Source organism: Punica granatum, chromosome 7 (assembly GCF_007655135.1).
Source record: "Punica granatum isolate Tunisia-2019 chromosome 7, ASM765513v2, whole genome shotgun sequence".
Lineage (NCBI taxonomy): Eukaryota > Viridiplantae > Streptophyta > Magnoliopsida > Myrtales > Lythraceae > Punica > Punica granatum.
Genome location: NC_045133.1, coordinates 6,018,182 through 6,032,673, shown reverse-complemented (window position 1 = coordinate 6,032,673; position 14,492 = coordinate 6,018,182). Strand labels below are relative to the sequence as shown.

Sequence of the window (14,492 nt, the reverse complement as noted above, 5' to 3'; positions counted from 1 at the left end):
AATCGAAAATTTCACAAGTGCTCGTTAAAGCGTAATCAGCTTTAATACCATGTAAAATTTCTATTTGGACCTAGACGGACTTGAGCTAATATGCAATCCAAAAACTTAAACTGATATATTGATAGATCCAAACCTTTATAAACTTATTATTATTTTTAAAATTTTTTCGCGTGGGATAATATATCTCAATGTTTTTTTTATTAATGAACTCTATATTATGATAAGTTTTAGTAATATTTGATGTGATACCTGCCAATTATCAATATATATATATATATATATATATTATGTAGAATTTATTACATACTAATTGAGACACGCGCGTTGCATGGTATTTTTTTAAAATCTTTTTTTACCAAATAATTAACTTATATGACTTATAAATAAATATAGGTAAAAAAAGAAGACAGTCCACGTAAGTAAAATCATGACGACAATCAACAAACGCGTACTCTAAACATATAAAGCACATAATACACTTATAGAAAAATCGTAATATTGTAATATGTATTAATGCTTATGAAAAGTGGTGGAGTCATCGTATAGGTGTGTAGAAAAAAAACATAGTAAATAAGAAAACGATGAATAAAATGAATTTTATTGGTATTTATAGAGAATTTAGAGCGTGGAAGTTAAAGAATATTACATATTTTGAAGAGTTCTTTCGATTATCAAGCAAACTTTTAATTTTCGATAAATTTTTATTATATATTTCTAACATTCGTCGTATATAACATCAATAAAATATAATATATGTTCTTTGAACAAAAATTGAAAAGTCAATTCATTTGGAACTAAGAGTTATCAAATGGATTGATTCAAGTAACTGAAGATGTCTTATCAGGAGATGAGAATTATTAAATGGAGCTATCACATTTCTGTGTTTCGACTTTTATGTTGATTCTTCTAGTAAAACGATGATGTAAAGTCACTCAACAATTTTCATTTTTAACACTATGAATTGTAATATAGAAACTGATTTATCTTTTCAACATGTTCATTCATCTCTAATTTATTAACCAAAAAAAAAAGTCAATAAATTATTAGCCACAAGATATTTGAAATTTCACTTTCACCCCTGTACTTGTCCAAAATTGCTAGTCACTCCCTAACTCACCCGCTCCCCGTTCGTCCCCGTTCTAAGGTAACCCCAGCCAGAAGAGAGGACCAACGATGGCGTCTTCCCTCACCGTAACTAGGCTGCCCGTAACTCCGTCGCCTTCTCCGGCGACCCCGACCAAATCCTCCCGGCACCCACCACGCCGAATTCCAGCAGGAATTGGAGTGGGGCCCCGGAGACGGCTGTCCATCAAGACGAGGACGGCTATCAGGGCCTCGGACTCGGGCGCCGCCGCCTCCTCCAGTCCTTCTCCTGGACTTTACTCCGCCCAGAAGTTCGAGCTCACAGTCCAGAACGTCGACCTGGTTCTCGAGGACGTGAGGCCGTATCTGATTGCCGACGGCGGGAACGTCGACGTCGTGTCGGTTGAGGACGGCATCGTCTCACTCCAGCTTCAGGGTTAGTACTCATAGCTCAGCTCTTCATTTCAATTCTAATCTCATCATCCATTGATGGATCATGGAAGCGCCCAATGTGCTCTTTGAGAATAAATTTGCTGAATTTCGAAGAATTCATGGAGATTTCCGTTGAGGACAAGAATTGCAAGGAAGAATTGAATTGCATCCCCTCGTTCAATTCAAGTTTTATTCGGCCTTGCTCGTTCCACGGGACGATAATTCGTTAGGATATTATCTTATTAGTATGTTAAGAATCATTGTTTGTCTATCTGTAATTTGTTAAGCAGAAGAATTGGTAAAGGTTGAGTTTTATCGAACCGTCGGATTGGTCTAATGTTGAATTGATCAACAGGGGCATGCGGGAGCTGTCCCAGTTCGACTACTACAATGCAGATGGGAATCGAAAGGGTTCTGAAAGAGAAGTTCGCGGACGCAATCAAAGACATTAGGCAGGTGTATGATGAGGAAGTTAACGAGACCACTGCTGAGGTGAGAAGAGACTGAAACCTTCACTCCGAAGTGCTTTGCTCAAGTTCCAAATTAATAGAGATTTTGATTTTGATTGCATGTGAAAATATAATATTATCCTGTTTAAATGCAGGCAGTGAATCGCCACCTCGACATACTGAGGCCGGCTATTAAGAACTATGGTGGGTCAGTCGAAGTATTATCGGTTGAAGGCGTGGAGTGCCTCGTCAAGTATGTGGGACCTGAGTCCATTGGATCGGGAATCAAAGCAGCAATTAAGGAGAAGTTCCCAGATATCACCAACGTTGTCCTCACGGACTAGCTTGTCCATGAGAAGGTTGGTGTATGCATAGATTTTTCGATATCCGAAGTTTTATGTCTCTCACGGTGATGATAGTTTAATATTTGTCCTTTGAAAAGGAAGCATCTAAAAATATCATCAAAACCTGTATTGATCAAAATAAAGTGCTTACCTTTCCATATTTCTTTGTCATTCTTACTTCCTGAAAGATCTCAGGATAAGTTTTTATCTTTGAGTCGTGCTAGGCACTTTGTGAAAGGTAGAAGCATAAATTATAGCAACGACATGGAGGGCAAAGCTTGTAAAATACGCTCTTAACTAAGTTTTAGTACAAGATTTCGACCCAATAGGAACTCTTCGGTGGTTGTGGCTTAAATGGTAGTCGGAACTTTCACTTACACTAATGAAGTTGTTAGTCTTGATATCGTACCTGCTCCATAAGTCGATAACGTCTGGAAAAGACAATGTTTGGAATGTCGCCAGTCATTATGTACTCATGATGATATCTCGTGTTGATGAAACGAATTAGCATAATGACTCTGTGGGCTTAGGAGTTGCTTGAAGGGCAGAGGTTTGGAGGTCAAAGAAGAAAAGCAGCGGAGGGAGTTGTTAAACGCTCTGTTGACTGGGGTCAAACATGGATGGATTCTTCGGATGACCAACTTAAAGACTTAATTGCCTTTTAACGTTTCCTGCACGAATTAATACCCTCGACTTCCCCAGCCAATCATGCCCGAAATCTTTTATTATGCCCCCAAGGCGAAACTCTCAAAGAGTTCGAGGTTTCGATAGATTATTTTCTGCTTCTTACTTTAATTTATCTAAGGAGTTGGGGAGGCATGGCATCATTGCTCCTGTTGCTTGAGGCGCTGATAAGGTGCTGTGATGCGGATCTTATGCTCAGTCAGGCACCAAATGGGGGCGAGATCTGTTTCAGCAGTAAGAATCCGAAGCAAATTCGGGGAAGGAGATTTTCTGGTGGGAAACCTGAGTTGATCGTTCGCGGACCTGAGGATATCGGCTATGAAGATTTCCAGAAATGGGAGATAGCGAGTAGTTCCATCTGGCTGTAGAGTCATCTGACTTTGGTAATGAATACGTACGCATACCCCTCGATATGTATAGAAATAAATAAAGTCGTACTTATCAAATGTTCGTAGTGGCAAAAGCATGACCACTGTTGAACTCTTGTCGAATTGACAGTCAAATTCAAAAGCATTCTTCTCTACTGTTTGTGAGTTTCTTCCAGGCTTAGATTTGGTTCGTCTAAATCTTTCTTGAATCTCATGTCGTGTGGCGGAGGGCTCGACTCTGGTAGCAATTAGTCAAATAAGTAGCCAGAAAGATCTTAATCGACGACATCAATTTGCGGATAATTTATTCAGACGATTTACCACAACACATGAATTGACAGGCCTTATGTTGTTGTTACATTATAGTTGAGGTTCGATTTTAAGGGCTTAAAAGCCAAGAGTCTCCGTCGATGTAGTAGGTTCCGAGGAAGGGCTGAGCTTCTTCATCAGATAGAATCCTTGCCCATGCCACTCTTCCTGTCGTGTTAGCTCCGGGCCCCCTGCAGTTGTATTCTCCATAGTACACTCTTCTGCTTCCAAAACATTCAAGCAATGAAAGAAATTAATTTGATGGTAGCAAGTTGAAGGCGATATCGCCCTCTATTTGTGATCGGATATTGATGCCGATCGTAGAAAATAATGGACATGTTACTGGGAGTCTGTCTTGAAGTGAGAATGGGTAAACTTACGGGTCGCGCTTGGGCTTGCCCCAATCGCTCCAACCCTGGGGAAGGACGAGCTTGTCCATGAAAGTGTACGAGAAGACGACCCTCGAATAGTCTCCCCAAGCCCTTCCGAGGTAGATGAGTCCAGTACCTGTCACGGTGCTGTTCTTGAAGGAGAACCCGCTTGCCATTGACGATTCTGTACGTTTCTGTGCCGTCACAGAGGCCACCTTCTTTGCAACAGAGTTCAAATAACAGTTCTGTATCATCCTTATCATAAATAGATCAGATCGGGTTTTTCAGCAGGTATCCGGCCTCGACAAGTCGTCGCAGTTGTTATGGACTAGGAACTGATTAATTACCTCATATAGTGACCTCCCGTACCCGAAAATGAAATCAACAGAGCCTTGGATGAAGCAGTGGTTGAAATAGTGGAGGCCCTTGTGGTCATAGAGTGTGTCCTGTGACCCAATGAAGCTGCAGTTGTAGAATGCGGCCTTGTTGCCCGATACGCGTAGAGCCACCGCCTGTTGCCCTCTGAATCCAACCTCGTGCGGAGCGGTATTCTGCACATTAACATCAAAAGAAGTGTTTAACAAGCCCAATACCCCTAACTCTGATACTCTCATAATCTATGCTAATTACCAATCGGATAATTCTACCTTTCCCTCAAGAACAGGCCCTCCTTTCCACGACCCCTAGATCAAATTTTTGTGCTGTAGACCCTATTAGAAGAAGTTGATCTGACGGTCAAAATAGATCGGAACTAGTCCGATCCCTCAAAGAACAAGATTGCCCGATTTGAACTGTATGTGGCCCGGCCACTAGATGGCAGGGCTGTTTCGTTTGGAAACTTGAGGCTTGTTCCTGACCAGAGAATGGAATCTTTATCTGTCTTCATTCTCTGATCCATTCATTTCCGACCAGAATCTTTCTTTTCTTTTATTTTTTTCAATTAATTCATGATTTATATTTAGTCTTTATTATTGTAATCCTGACAATTCGTTTGTTCTGTTTTCTTCTCACAATCTCACATGCGTTACTGTCCATATGATATAGCAAAGCTTACTAATAATTGAAAATGTATACCTCAAACCTAATGTTGATGGCCACAAAATAATTGGCGTCCACTACGACTGTCGCACTCTGGAATGTCCTTAGCGGTGTGCCGCCGCTTCCCGTGACTGATGCGGTGTCGTTCCCGGTGATGGTTGGTGGGTCGGAAGCGTCCCCAAAAAATGTCACAAAGGGGAGAGCTCTAGGGATGCTGATCTTTTCCCTGGGCCACTCCCCCACACATAAAGTCATATAATGAAACCTTTCCCGATCATGAGGCGACTATGAATTTTTCGAAACTGTTGATTGGATGAAACGACAGACCAAGGAATAGCGTGCCTACCAGTAGACCCCGGGCTTGATCTTGACTATCACTCTCCTCGTGTTGAAAAGGGGGATCGTATCAAGGGCCTCTTTGACGGACTTATAATCTCCGGTACCATCTTGGCTCACCGTCACTTCAACCGTGTTTTCCTCGGCTTTCCTGAGCTGCCAGTCAAGAGCTCCCCAGGTCGTGTTCGGGGCTAATTGAGCCGCTGCAAGCTCTGACCTCAAAGCGCTCTTTTGGCGGTGGTTTTTGACATTCCAAGCCAGCCATTGCTTGAACCTGTCAGCGTTAGCTCTCTCAGGAGTCAACAATCGATGAGAACTAGTAGAAGACGATGCCGACGACGAGGTACCGAGCAAAGAGATTAGAAGGAAGAAGATGAGGGAGAAGTAGGAATAGGAGAGTGGTGAGGCCATTGGCTGTGTGAGTGTTATAGCTGAGCTTGCATGCATTTGGTGTGTATGTAGGAATATAAAATGGTGGTGGAAGCAAAGAGAATGATATCATAGGACATATAACATTGCATGGAAAATGAAAGTGGAATATCTTTTGTCGAGTAAATTTACAATATTAGCCTCACATATTCTCATGATTACTATAAATATTGAAGCCAAACTGAGAAAGAGGTGCGACATCAGCGGTGACGTTTATATCAGCCAATATGTTGCATGTCACTTTTTAAGGTGGGACTATTCGGTGCCCTTTCATTAGCTAGTAGGATTGAGAATTCTACATTTTAGTACTCTCATGGTTCTCCATTATAATCGGAATAAAAAATACAGTCCGAACTCAGTCTCCCTACAATTGCAATTGACAATTTTGGATTGCAACAATAATCGATTTACAGCTTCACCAAATAAGAATATCGTACAAAATTGACGATTATAAACATATGAATGTGTATATGTCTCATAATAGCAACTTATAGTTATCCTTGGGTTGGATGAATTACTCAATATGGACGTAGTCTGCACTTCAGAACTAGAGTTCTTAAGATAAAAAACAAAGAAAAGAAACTAGGGGACATGTATTGCCAAAGGCTACCGAGTCCGTGATAACATTACACGTTTTGCTACTCGGTCATTCCGGATTTGAATGTTCCTTTTATGCCTCTACGGGTCACTAAAGGCACTAGTTATGGATATTACCCCGTTAAGACGAAGTAGAGGTAGGGGGAGTCGTCCTAACAAAGGTAAAGAAATTAAGGCAATTGTCAAACAGAGCACACATGATGTCATGCTTTCATCTTACTGTCCTCATTGCATCAATAATACAGCAAACGTTGTAGGAATAAAACGTGTTATGTCCCCATAAGAGAGGTGAGTGGAGAGTAGATCAGGGCCAATGTCAATGGGGACCTCTTCCCATATATATTGTCATTTGCGAATATACAGAGGAAGGTCCCCTTGGAAGTGCGGACAGAGCTGTATACCAAAATTGCACCTTCTAATAAATTTAATTTCTTTCGTGGATTTCTCAATTTTTCTATATGAACTCTACTATCCGATAGTTCAAAAGGCCCCGATTAATCCAATTTGAGTTAGATCGGTTCACTAAGAGTAGAGCTCTCCAATGTAGATTTCTTCAATATACAAAACTTGAATCCAAGTTTTTATTTAAGAGAAGTATGTGTCGAACTACTTGAAACAAATCTATGTTGGTGTGGATTTCTCGATTTGGCTGGTACTGTACCCAGACAATCTATATGTGTTATTGCGGAGTCAGAGGCCCAGTGTCCTGACTAATTTGATTCATACAGACAATATGCGCGTGGAGTACTAATAACTCGAAGTTATAACCTTCTCGAAGATGTTATATATGTTTTGCGAGAGTCAACTCGTGGCGTGTTCCCAGGTCACTTGCGCGATTTGCTTTGGACCAGCTTGGTAAAGTTTAATCGCCATTTGAGTGAACAATGTCACACGAGCATACAACCTTCAACATGCATGATAGTGCGAACGATTGCTCGACTATCGGAGTGTTGGGAGCATGTGAAATTAGATTCATTGTTAGTCTCGTCGGGCGCCAATGCATCAGCTCCGAGTCCGCACGCACAGGCTGTGAACTGTTTTTATATCGAGTATTCTGCTGGCATTGCCACTAATAAATCACCGCCGGTGAAGTCTTCTAAGGTGAATGTTTATGTGATAATTATATAGTCGGTCTTCCACCTCTATTTTTGTTATTTTTTCTTGGACTCAAACTATATTTCGAGGTAATCCGAGAAAACAACCCATTATTGCGCCATTTATTGAAGCCTAGATATCGATCTGTCGTCCACTGTGATGCTAATAGTGTTTGGACTGATCAGCAGCTCGTCGACTTTAGAAAAGTTTTTGAATCTCATATACTCTTAAATATTTAAGAAAGATAATATTGTATAATGGCACACGCTTTTGTATGATAAAATATTTCAGATTCAATTCTCATGTTAGAATTACTTATGTTATTTTGATAGATTTTTTACTTTCTTATACTAGACTCGTAGATCACTCATCTCCTAATAAAAAGCAAATATAATTTTCGAGTAAAAGAAATTAATATATCTATTGACTATAGGAAAAGATTTTCTTGTAGCATGCCATTTTCGATAATGCACATCGGAATTAATTAAGAAAAAAATATTAGGAGCAATGTGTTAGAAAAAAGAATTAGAGCCAAAATTATATTTTGATATATTATTAAGCAGTCATTTTTCCACCATTTTCTTTCTTTCCCAGTTTCCCTCACCAAAATCGGGCACACATAAGCCTTTTCTATTATTAACACAATATTAATTTATTATAATATTTCTCACCATTCGTATAAATTCTAATAGTAAACTCTTTCTGTTAGAATTCTTTATTATGATTTATTACGAAAGAATCCCACATAATTTATTGAAGTAATTAGGTGAAAAAGAATGAAATGGCACATAACAGATGAATTTTTTCTTTTGAAATTTTTCGATTTCAAATAGGACATGTTCTCTATTAACTTAATAAAATCCGCGATAATGCGAGTATATATCTAGTTTTGGCTTTTAGTTATGTCACTTAAATAATCGCAGCATAATTTCCGATTAAGCCGGCAGGGGAGGCTCCACCAGTCACACCGAGAGGGATCTCGGTAATTAGTTTTTTTGTTCTTCTTTCTTTCACCTAATTCTATGAGTTATGTTTTATTTTCTGCAATAAAATTACTTAAATATTTTTAAAATATTATAGGAAGTGTCGTATCTTGAAAGGATAGGAATTTGCTTTAGGAAGTTATAGGAAGTGTCCATAGAATTTACATTTCAATTTCCATTTTGGGTGCATGTCGGGAAAAGTACCGGGTAGGACGAACGTGTCATGTAAATATTTTAACGGCAAATTGGACAGATTAGCTTGAGTTGAGAAAAATAAAACGAAAATCGCGTCATTTTTATTTATAAACTTTAAAAGCATTGATGTTTTGGGGGGAAAAAAAGGAGGATAAATCACGTAAATGACTATCTCTTTGCATTGGGGAATCTCAGAGGTAAGTTATTGGTCACATACAACTAATTGTCCTGCTCCTTTTCCATTCATATTGGAGAGAATGTAGCTCCATATATTTTTGAAGATCTTATGAGCCACTCTTCAGCCAAACTGATACTTCTGGGAACGGTAAGGCTGTTGCCGTCCATGTGCGTACCGATTGACGAAAGCAAGCCACAACATTCGTATTAGACCTGCAGTGAAGGGATCTCGGGGAGAAGTCTAACGAAAAAGGGTGATGAAAGGGTTTACTTGCGAGCTCCTTTACAAATTCATTTCTCTTATTATTATTATTATTATTATTATTATTATTATTCATAGATCAGACCCGTTCTACAAACAGAAGCCCGGCTAGATTGTTTACTCGATCGAGAAAATCACTATGGGATTCACAGGATCAGTTTTATTCCTCTGAGATGACTTTTTGGGCAAATGACCTTAGTTATGAGAAGATGGGGGACTGAAGGGGGGACAGCCTTGCAAACACTCCTCTCTAGTTCTGAAGCACTTAAGGGACGGATTTGAATCGCAACAGAAGTTCCTTATAAATAAACTACTGCTGCACTGTGAAATCACTATTTTCGCAGCCATTGATTTCGAGGACCCTGACGAGGTGTCTCGGACTCGATGGCCACTGTAAGGACTGGCTTTTTCAATTTCTTCCCTCGCCTTAAGTGACTTGGAGTGCAAGAAATCAACCCCGAGGTCGTGACGCTGTGCCGGCCAGAATGTACAATTCATATCTGAAATTAATTAGAAACTCCTATTATATTAATGAAAGTACGTATATAATCTCGTCAGTCCTTTTCTTTGTTTCTCCTCATTTTGATCTTTTATGATCAATTCTTAGAGAAAAGGAATATATCCGCTTACGAACATTGGCAGAGAGCAAAGAGAGCAATCGCAACGAGAGCGCATGATAATTGAGAATAATCTGCACTTCCATACTTAGTAAAAGAATTCCAAAAAAAACAAAAGAAAAAGATACTGAATATTAGCAGAATATTTGAATTTGTACTAATTAATGAACATTAATGATGGAATCTTTGCCGAGAAAGTAAAATTGTAATAATTTACCCAAAAAAAAGAAGTAAAATTGTAATAGACGAATGAAGGAAAGAATTGGAAATACCAATTAATAGCATTATTGGTGCGAGTCTTTTCCAAGAAACGAAATTTTTTTAATATAAAACTAGCCCCATACATTGCACGGGATTTTATCGAAGTAACTCTTCAATTAAGGGATAATTTTTTTGGGCATAGGCTGAAAACACCGTGGTGCCGCAAAAAAAAAAAGTACAAGAATTCAAAAAGTAAAAGATCGTAGAGCTGTCTAAAAAGGAGATGAATTTAACATCCATGCAAAAAGTTGGGGATATATTTCTTAAAAAAATTGCAAATCTATATAATGATACATATCATGGAATATTTTAAGAAGCAACTTATGTATTTTTAGGTGGCTAATTTGATAAGAATTCAGACTAATGATAAACTAAATTAACCAAATAACGTAAAAATGAATCGTTGGAAGCTCACCTAAGTCTGCCTTGAATCTGCTACTTTGTTATGCTATGTTTGGTTTCAAAGTAGGATTTTAAAATCATATTTTGATTTTAAAAAAGAGTGGTATAAATGGGGTCCACCCTTTGATTTTGTATGAGTTATTTTGTTTTATTGTGAAAAAAAGTGATATAAATGGGGTCCACCCTTTGATTTTGTATGAGCTATTTTATTTTGTTGTGAGTAAAATTAGGTTAAAGTTGTGATTTTAAAATCACATTTGCAAACCAAACAAGCCTAATAATTCGGTTTTCAGCGGTCACCTCATGTAAATATAGTCTTTTATGGTATTAAAATTAGAAGTGAATATGTAAACCAAAATTTGTCAATAATTTCAATTGCAATTATCAAACAAATTTCTTGTCTTTTGTTCGAAATAGTATTTTATAGTAATAAGTAAAGTATATCCTTATTTAGATTTGAAATATTTTCATTTTATTTCGTTATACTAATTAAAAAAATCTTTTAAATTTATATTTTTTTATCTCACCATTTAGTCCATAAATAGTTAAGTTGGCTCTTGTAATTTCTCGATGTTATATTTCGTGATTTTTTATTTTCTACTCTCCCGGACCTTTCATCATGTACAATTTTTTTAAGCTTATATATATATATATATATATATATATATGAAGTTTGTCATAACAACTGTCAGCACCCCGTTTTGATTCACTGGCTCCAATAGAGGGCAAAATCATTATTTCTGTCATTCATCGAATGGAAGTATTTTCGGCTAATTGCTCGGACATTCATGGCTCTTGAAAATGGGGCATTTTCCTAATTTAACGCCAATTTTACATTTTTCAAAAAAAAAACTCTACGGTATGTTTTTGGATTTTACGGACATCAACTTTAATTTTCAAAATTTGGAACAAAATTCGAGGCTAAAAATATTTTTTCTACTCAAAATTAATCCCGGATTTTTTCTGAATGCAATGGTGGTCCTGAATCATTTTTCTAATACCAAATTGAACAGGCGGGAATTTCAGGCTTTACGCGCATTAATTTCAATTTTTCAAAATTCGGGATGATATTTAGAACTGAAAAATATTTTTCTATATAATATCGATCCCTGAATTTTTTTGAATACAATGGTAATCCTGGATCATTTTTTGGGGATCTGATTAGAAAGATGAAAATTTTAAGCCATACGTGCATTAATTTCAATTTTTCAAAGTTCGGGGTGATGCTTGGGAATGAAAAATATTTTTCTGCATATTTTCGATTCTTGAATTTTTTTGAACGCAACGATGGTTTTGAAATATATTTCGGACATTTGATTGAAAATATTAAATTTCGGAAATAATTGAGCAATTACGATCAACGCACGTTCGATATCGATTTTTATCGAGATTCGATCTCCGTCGGTGCAAATTGAAATTATCATGAAGCCAATTATTTTTCGAATTTCATGATTTCGAAATTTTCATTTCTAAAATATCGATGGATCTTGAGAAATCAAATTTCACCCCGAAGACGCCAGTACGAGTAAAAAGAAAAGGAAAAAAAATAGAAAAAGACGAGGAAAGAAATGCAAATGTCAGAAGGTTCGGCCATCAGGCTTGAGCTGTTGACTAACCTGTTCTTTTCTTTTCTTTGCTTTTCTTTTTTTTTCATCTTCTGAAGCGGACCATTTTTTTTTTCCTTTTTTGCTTTTCGGTGTTTCCTCTCTATTTTTCTTCTGCAGGACGCCAGCAACTCCTCTGAACATGCCCATGCCCTGGCGATCCCGCCCTTCTCCCCTGCAATCAGATTACCATCACGTCCTCACCTCTGCTTCTTCTTTTTCCTTCACGCCATCACCTACAACTGCTGCTGGACATCACCAGCAGCTCTAATCACTCTGGGTCATTCAATCCGGCTCTCTCTCCTTCTCTTTCGCACACTAGCGGGCAAAACGAAAAAAAAAGGAAAAAGAGAACAGAATAGAAGCCGGGACTGGCCTTCCCTTCTTTCCCGATCGGTTCTCACCATCCCTAGAATTCCATCCCAGCTCCTCCTCAACTGTTGCAAGCCCGTGCCATTCCATTTTCTCCCGTTGACTTGTCCCGCATCCTTGGCGCCACTACTGCCTCCCTCCCTTGTTCTTTTTCTATTATTTCTTGTTCTGCAACACACATCAACCCCATGCAGATTTCTTTTGACTTTTCTCTTCTTCTCTTGCATGTTGTTTTCGTTTTTTTCTTTTTTTTTTTTAAATTTTCCTGACAGCCTCCCCTGGTTTCAACGGCAAAGCCATCTCAACCTCTCCCTTTCTTGCTCTCGTTCCTTTTTTTTGCAGCTACATCAACGCCCCTTAACTGTATGCTGGCGCTCCTCTTGAGTTCCCCAAGCTCACATGCGCTGCTCACGTCCCTCCTTGGCCTCGATGCTGTTTCTTGGGCTTCTTTTCAACTTTCTGAGCTGATGCAACTGTTGGCTGCCTCCCGTTGAGCTCCTTGAGCCGTTGTTCATCCTCATCTGAGCTCCTTGAAGTGTTTTGTCGACTGGTGAAGCCCCTCTCAACCTCTCTCGTTACAGCACAGCCACGAGCCAAAAAGAGGGCTAGGTGAGCCGCCTTCACCCCGAAATCGTGCTTGAGTGCTGAGTTAGATTTGTTGTTAGCTTATGCTTCGATCTAGACGTGTCTTGCTTGGTTTTGGCGATTAAAATCCTATTTAAGTGCTAGGCTAAGCTGTAGAACGAATCTTGGTTCTATTAAGATGGTTCTAGCTTGATTTCGAGGTTTAGAGATCATTTTTGAAGCATGGGCTGAGCTATAGTTCGGTTTCTTCGATTGACTTATGGGAGTTTGCTTGATTCTAAGAGCTTAAATTCACCTTTGAGCTTATGGCTGAGTTAGGCTACGGTTCCTTTAGTGTTTTGAGCTCGTTTGGCGTGATTTCATCGACTTTAAGTTGATGTGGGCTGAATGTGATGAGATTGTTTGACCAATTCGAGTGTGCTTAGCTTAGTTTGGATGATTTGGAGGTGGGTTTACATTGTGGACTGAATTGCTTGGTGATTTTTTGTTTTTTTGTTTTTTGTTCGATGTGAAATGTTTAGACTCGATCTTGGTGACTTGTCCCCATGCCCGAATGTGTGGCTGAATCAAATGGGTTTGAGAACGAGATTTGTTCCATGGTGAGGATGGATGTTGTGGGAAATGGTTGAGGCGCGGGAAGCCTACCTATGTGAATTGACATCGGGATAAATTGTTATACATTCGGTCGATTAATGCTTGATTTGAGTTTCTAGACTTTGAGTATGACCTAGGATCGATCTTGTGCGCTTCTAGAAGTTCTCGTGTCTCGCATCTCACTGTGTTAAGATTCGTTTGTGAATGTCTGTGCTTGCTGGCCATCTGTGATTAGGGCCTTCAGAGGTTTGCTTCAGTCACCATTACGGCATATGATAAGTTGTTTTCATTCCTAGATGCCCCGGGGTCACTTTCCCTTGCTTTCTATTGGCATTTCGGGTATTATAGAGTCAAGATATGAGACTTTTAAGTCATGACCAGAATCTAAGCCGAAGTCGTAGAGCTCATTTTATCAAGCTTATCTCTCTCGATCTTGTTCATGGCTTGTACATTTGCCTTTGTCCCGATTCTCCCATGTTTGTTTCTTGCTTTGCATGTCACCTTGAGCCTGGGAGTGAAAAGAAGAAAGATGTAAAGAAGTGGAGATAGTAGGCCGATGCCGGTGGGGGCTTGAAGACGTTGAGACTTACCTAGGCTTAGGTTGAGTCCTGACTTGAAAGCCACCTCAGTCCGTGGTAGTCAAGGATTTTCCGAGCTAACCCATCATGAGAACCTCTTGGGATCAGGTACAAATCTTCACTTTAGTGTCATGAGATAAGTCTTTCGATATTTGACTAGTGAATTTGGTGAGCTTGACATAATTGTGTGCCCATGATTCGTGTGTTATGTTTGAATGCATTTGAATTAAAACCTCGCACGAATTTGAATTAATCACGTAAACTCAATTTAAAATCTGCTTTAATTTTAGGACGGTTGGGAATTCGAGCTCTCATCGAAAGGTCCAT

General features: G+C 38.9%; 2 protein-coding genes across 6 annotated transcripts; one reads left to right on the top strand and one right to left on the bottom strand.

The window, feature by feature from the left end:
• The first annotated feature begins 1,107 nt into the window (after positions 1-1,107).
• LOC116215300 (nifU-like protein 1, chloroplastic) lies at positions 1,108-2,640 on the top strand. Its single transcript, XM_031550955.1, has 3 exons — positions 1,108-1,519; positions 1,871-2,007; positions 2,120-2,640. Exons 1-3 carry the CDS (start codon positions 1,174-1,176, stop codon positions 2,306-2,308), a joined length of 672 nt encoding a protein of 223 aa, XP_031406815.1. The 5' UTR covers positions 1,108-1,173; the 3' UTR covers positions 2,309-2,640.
• Positions 2,641-3,628: 988 nt separating this feature from the next.
• On the bottom strand, positions 3,629-5,900 carry LOC116215299 (probable pectinesterase 53). 5 transcript variants are annotated; one of them, XM_031550952.1, is made up of 5 exons: positions 5,425-5,900; positions 5,115-5,304; positions 4,388-4,591; positions 4,050-4,255; positions 3,629-3,893 (listed from the first exon to the last, which is right to left on the bottom strand). In XM_031550952.1, exons 1-5 carry the CDS (start codon positions 5,859-5,861, stop codon positions 3,740-3,742), a joined length of 1,191 nt encoding a protein of 396 aa, XP_031406812.1. In that variant the 5' UTR covers positions 5,862-5,900; the 3' UTR covers positions 3,629-3,739. The 5 variants fall into 5 exon arrangements, with proteins under 5 accessions (XP_031406812.1, XP_031406813.1, XP_031406810.1 ...); XM_031550953.1 differs by having other exon boundaries at positions 4,050-4,295; positions 5,425-5,899; XM_031550950.1 differs by having other exon boundaries at positions 4,050-4,285; positions 5,425-5,898.
• Between the last annotated feature and the right edge of the window lie 8,592 nt (positions 5,901-14,492).

Bases quoted from the DNA above. Each gene is read 5' to 3' on its own strand.
- LOC116215299 (XM_031550950.1), bottom strand. From the start codon at position 5,861: ATGCATGCAAGCTCAGCTATAACACTCACACAGCCAATGGCCTCACCA. The intron at 5,305-5,424 runs GTAGGCACGCTA...GGAGTGGCCCAG, and splicing joins ATCAAGCCCGGGGTCTACTG to GGAAAAGATCAGCATCCCTA. The intron at 4,592-5,114 runs GTATACATTTTC...GTTAATGTGCAG, and splicing joins CCATCAACATTAGGTTTGAG to AATACCGCTCCGCACGAGGT.
- LOC116215300 (XM_031550955.1), top strand. From the start codon at position 1,174: ATGGCGTCTTCCCTCACCGTAACTAGGCTGCCCGTAACTCCGTCGCCT. The intron at 1,520-1,870 runs GTTAGTACTCAT...ATTGATCAACAG, and splicing joins CGTCTCACTCCAGCTTCAGG to GGGCATGCGGGAGCTGTCCC. The intron at 2,008-2,119 runs GTGAGAAGAGAC...GTTTAAATGCAG, and splicing joins TTAACGAGACCACTGCTGAG to GCAGTGAATCGCCACCTCGA.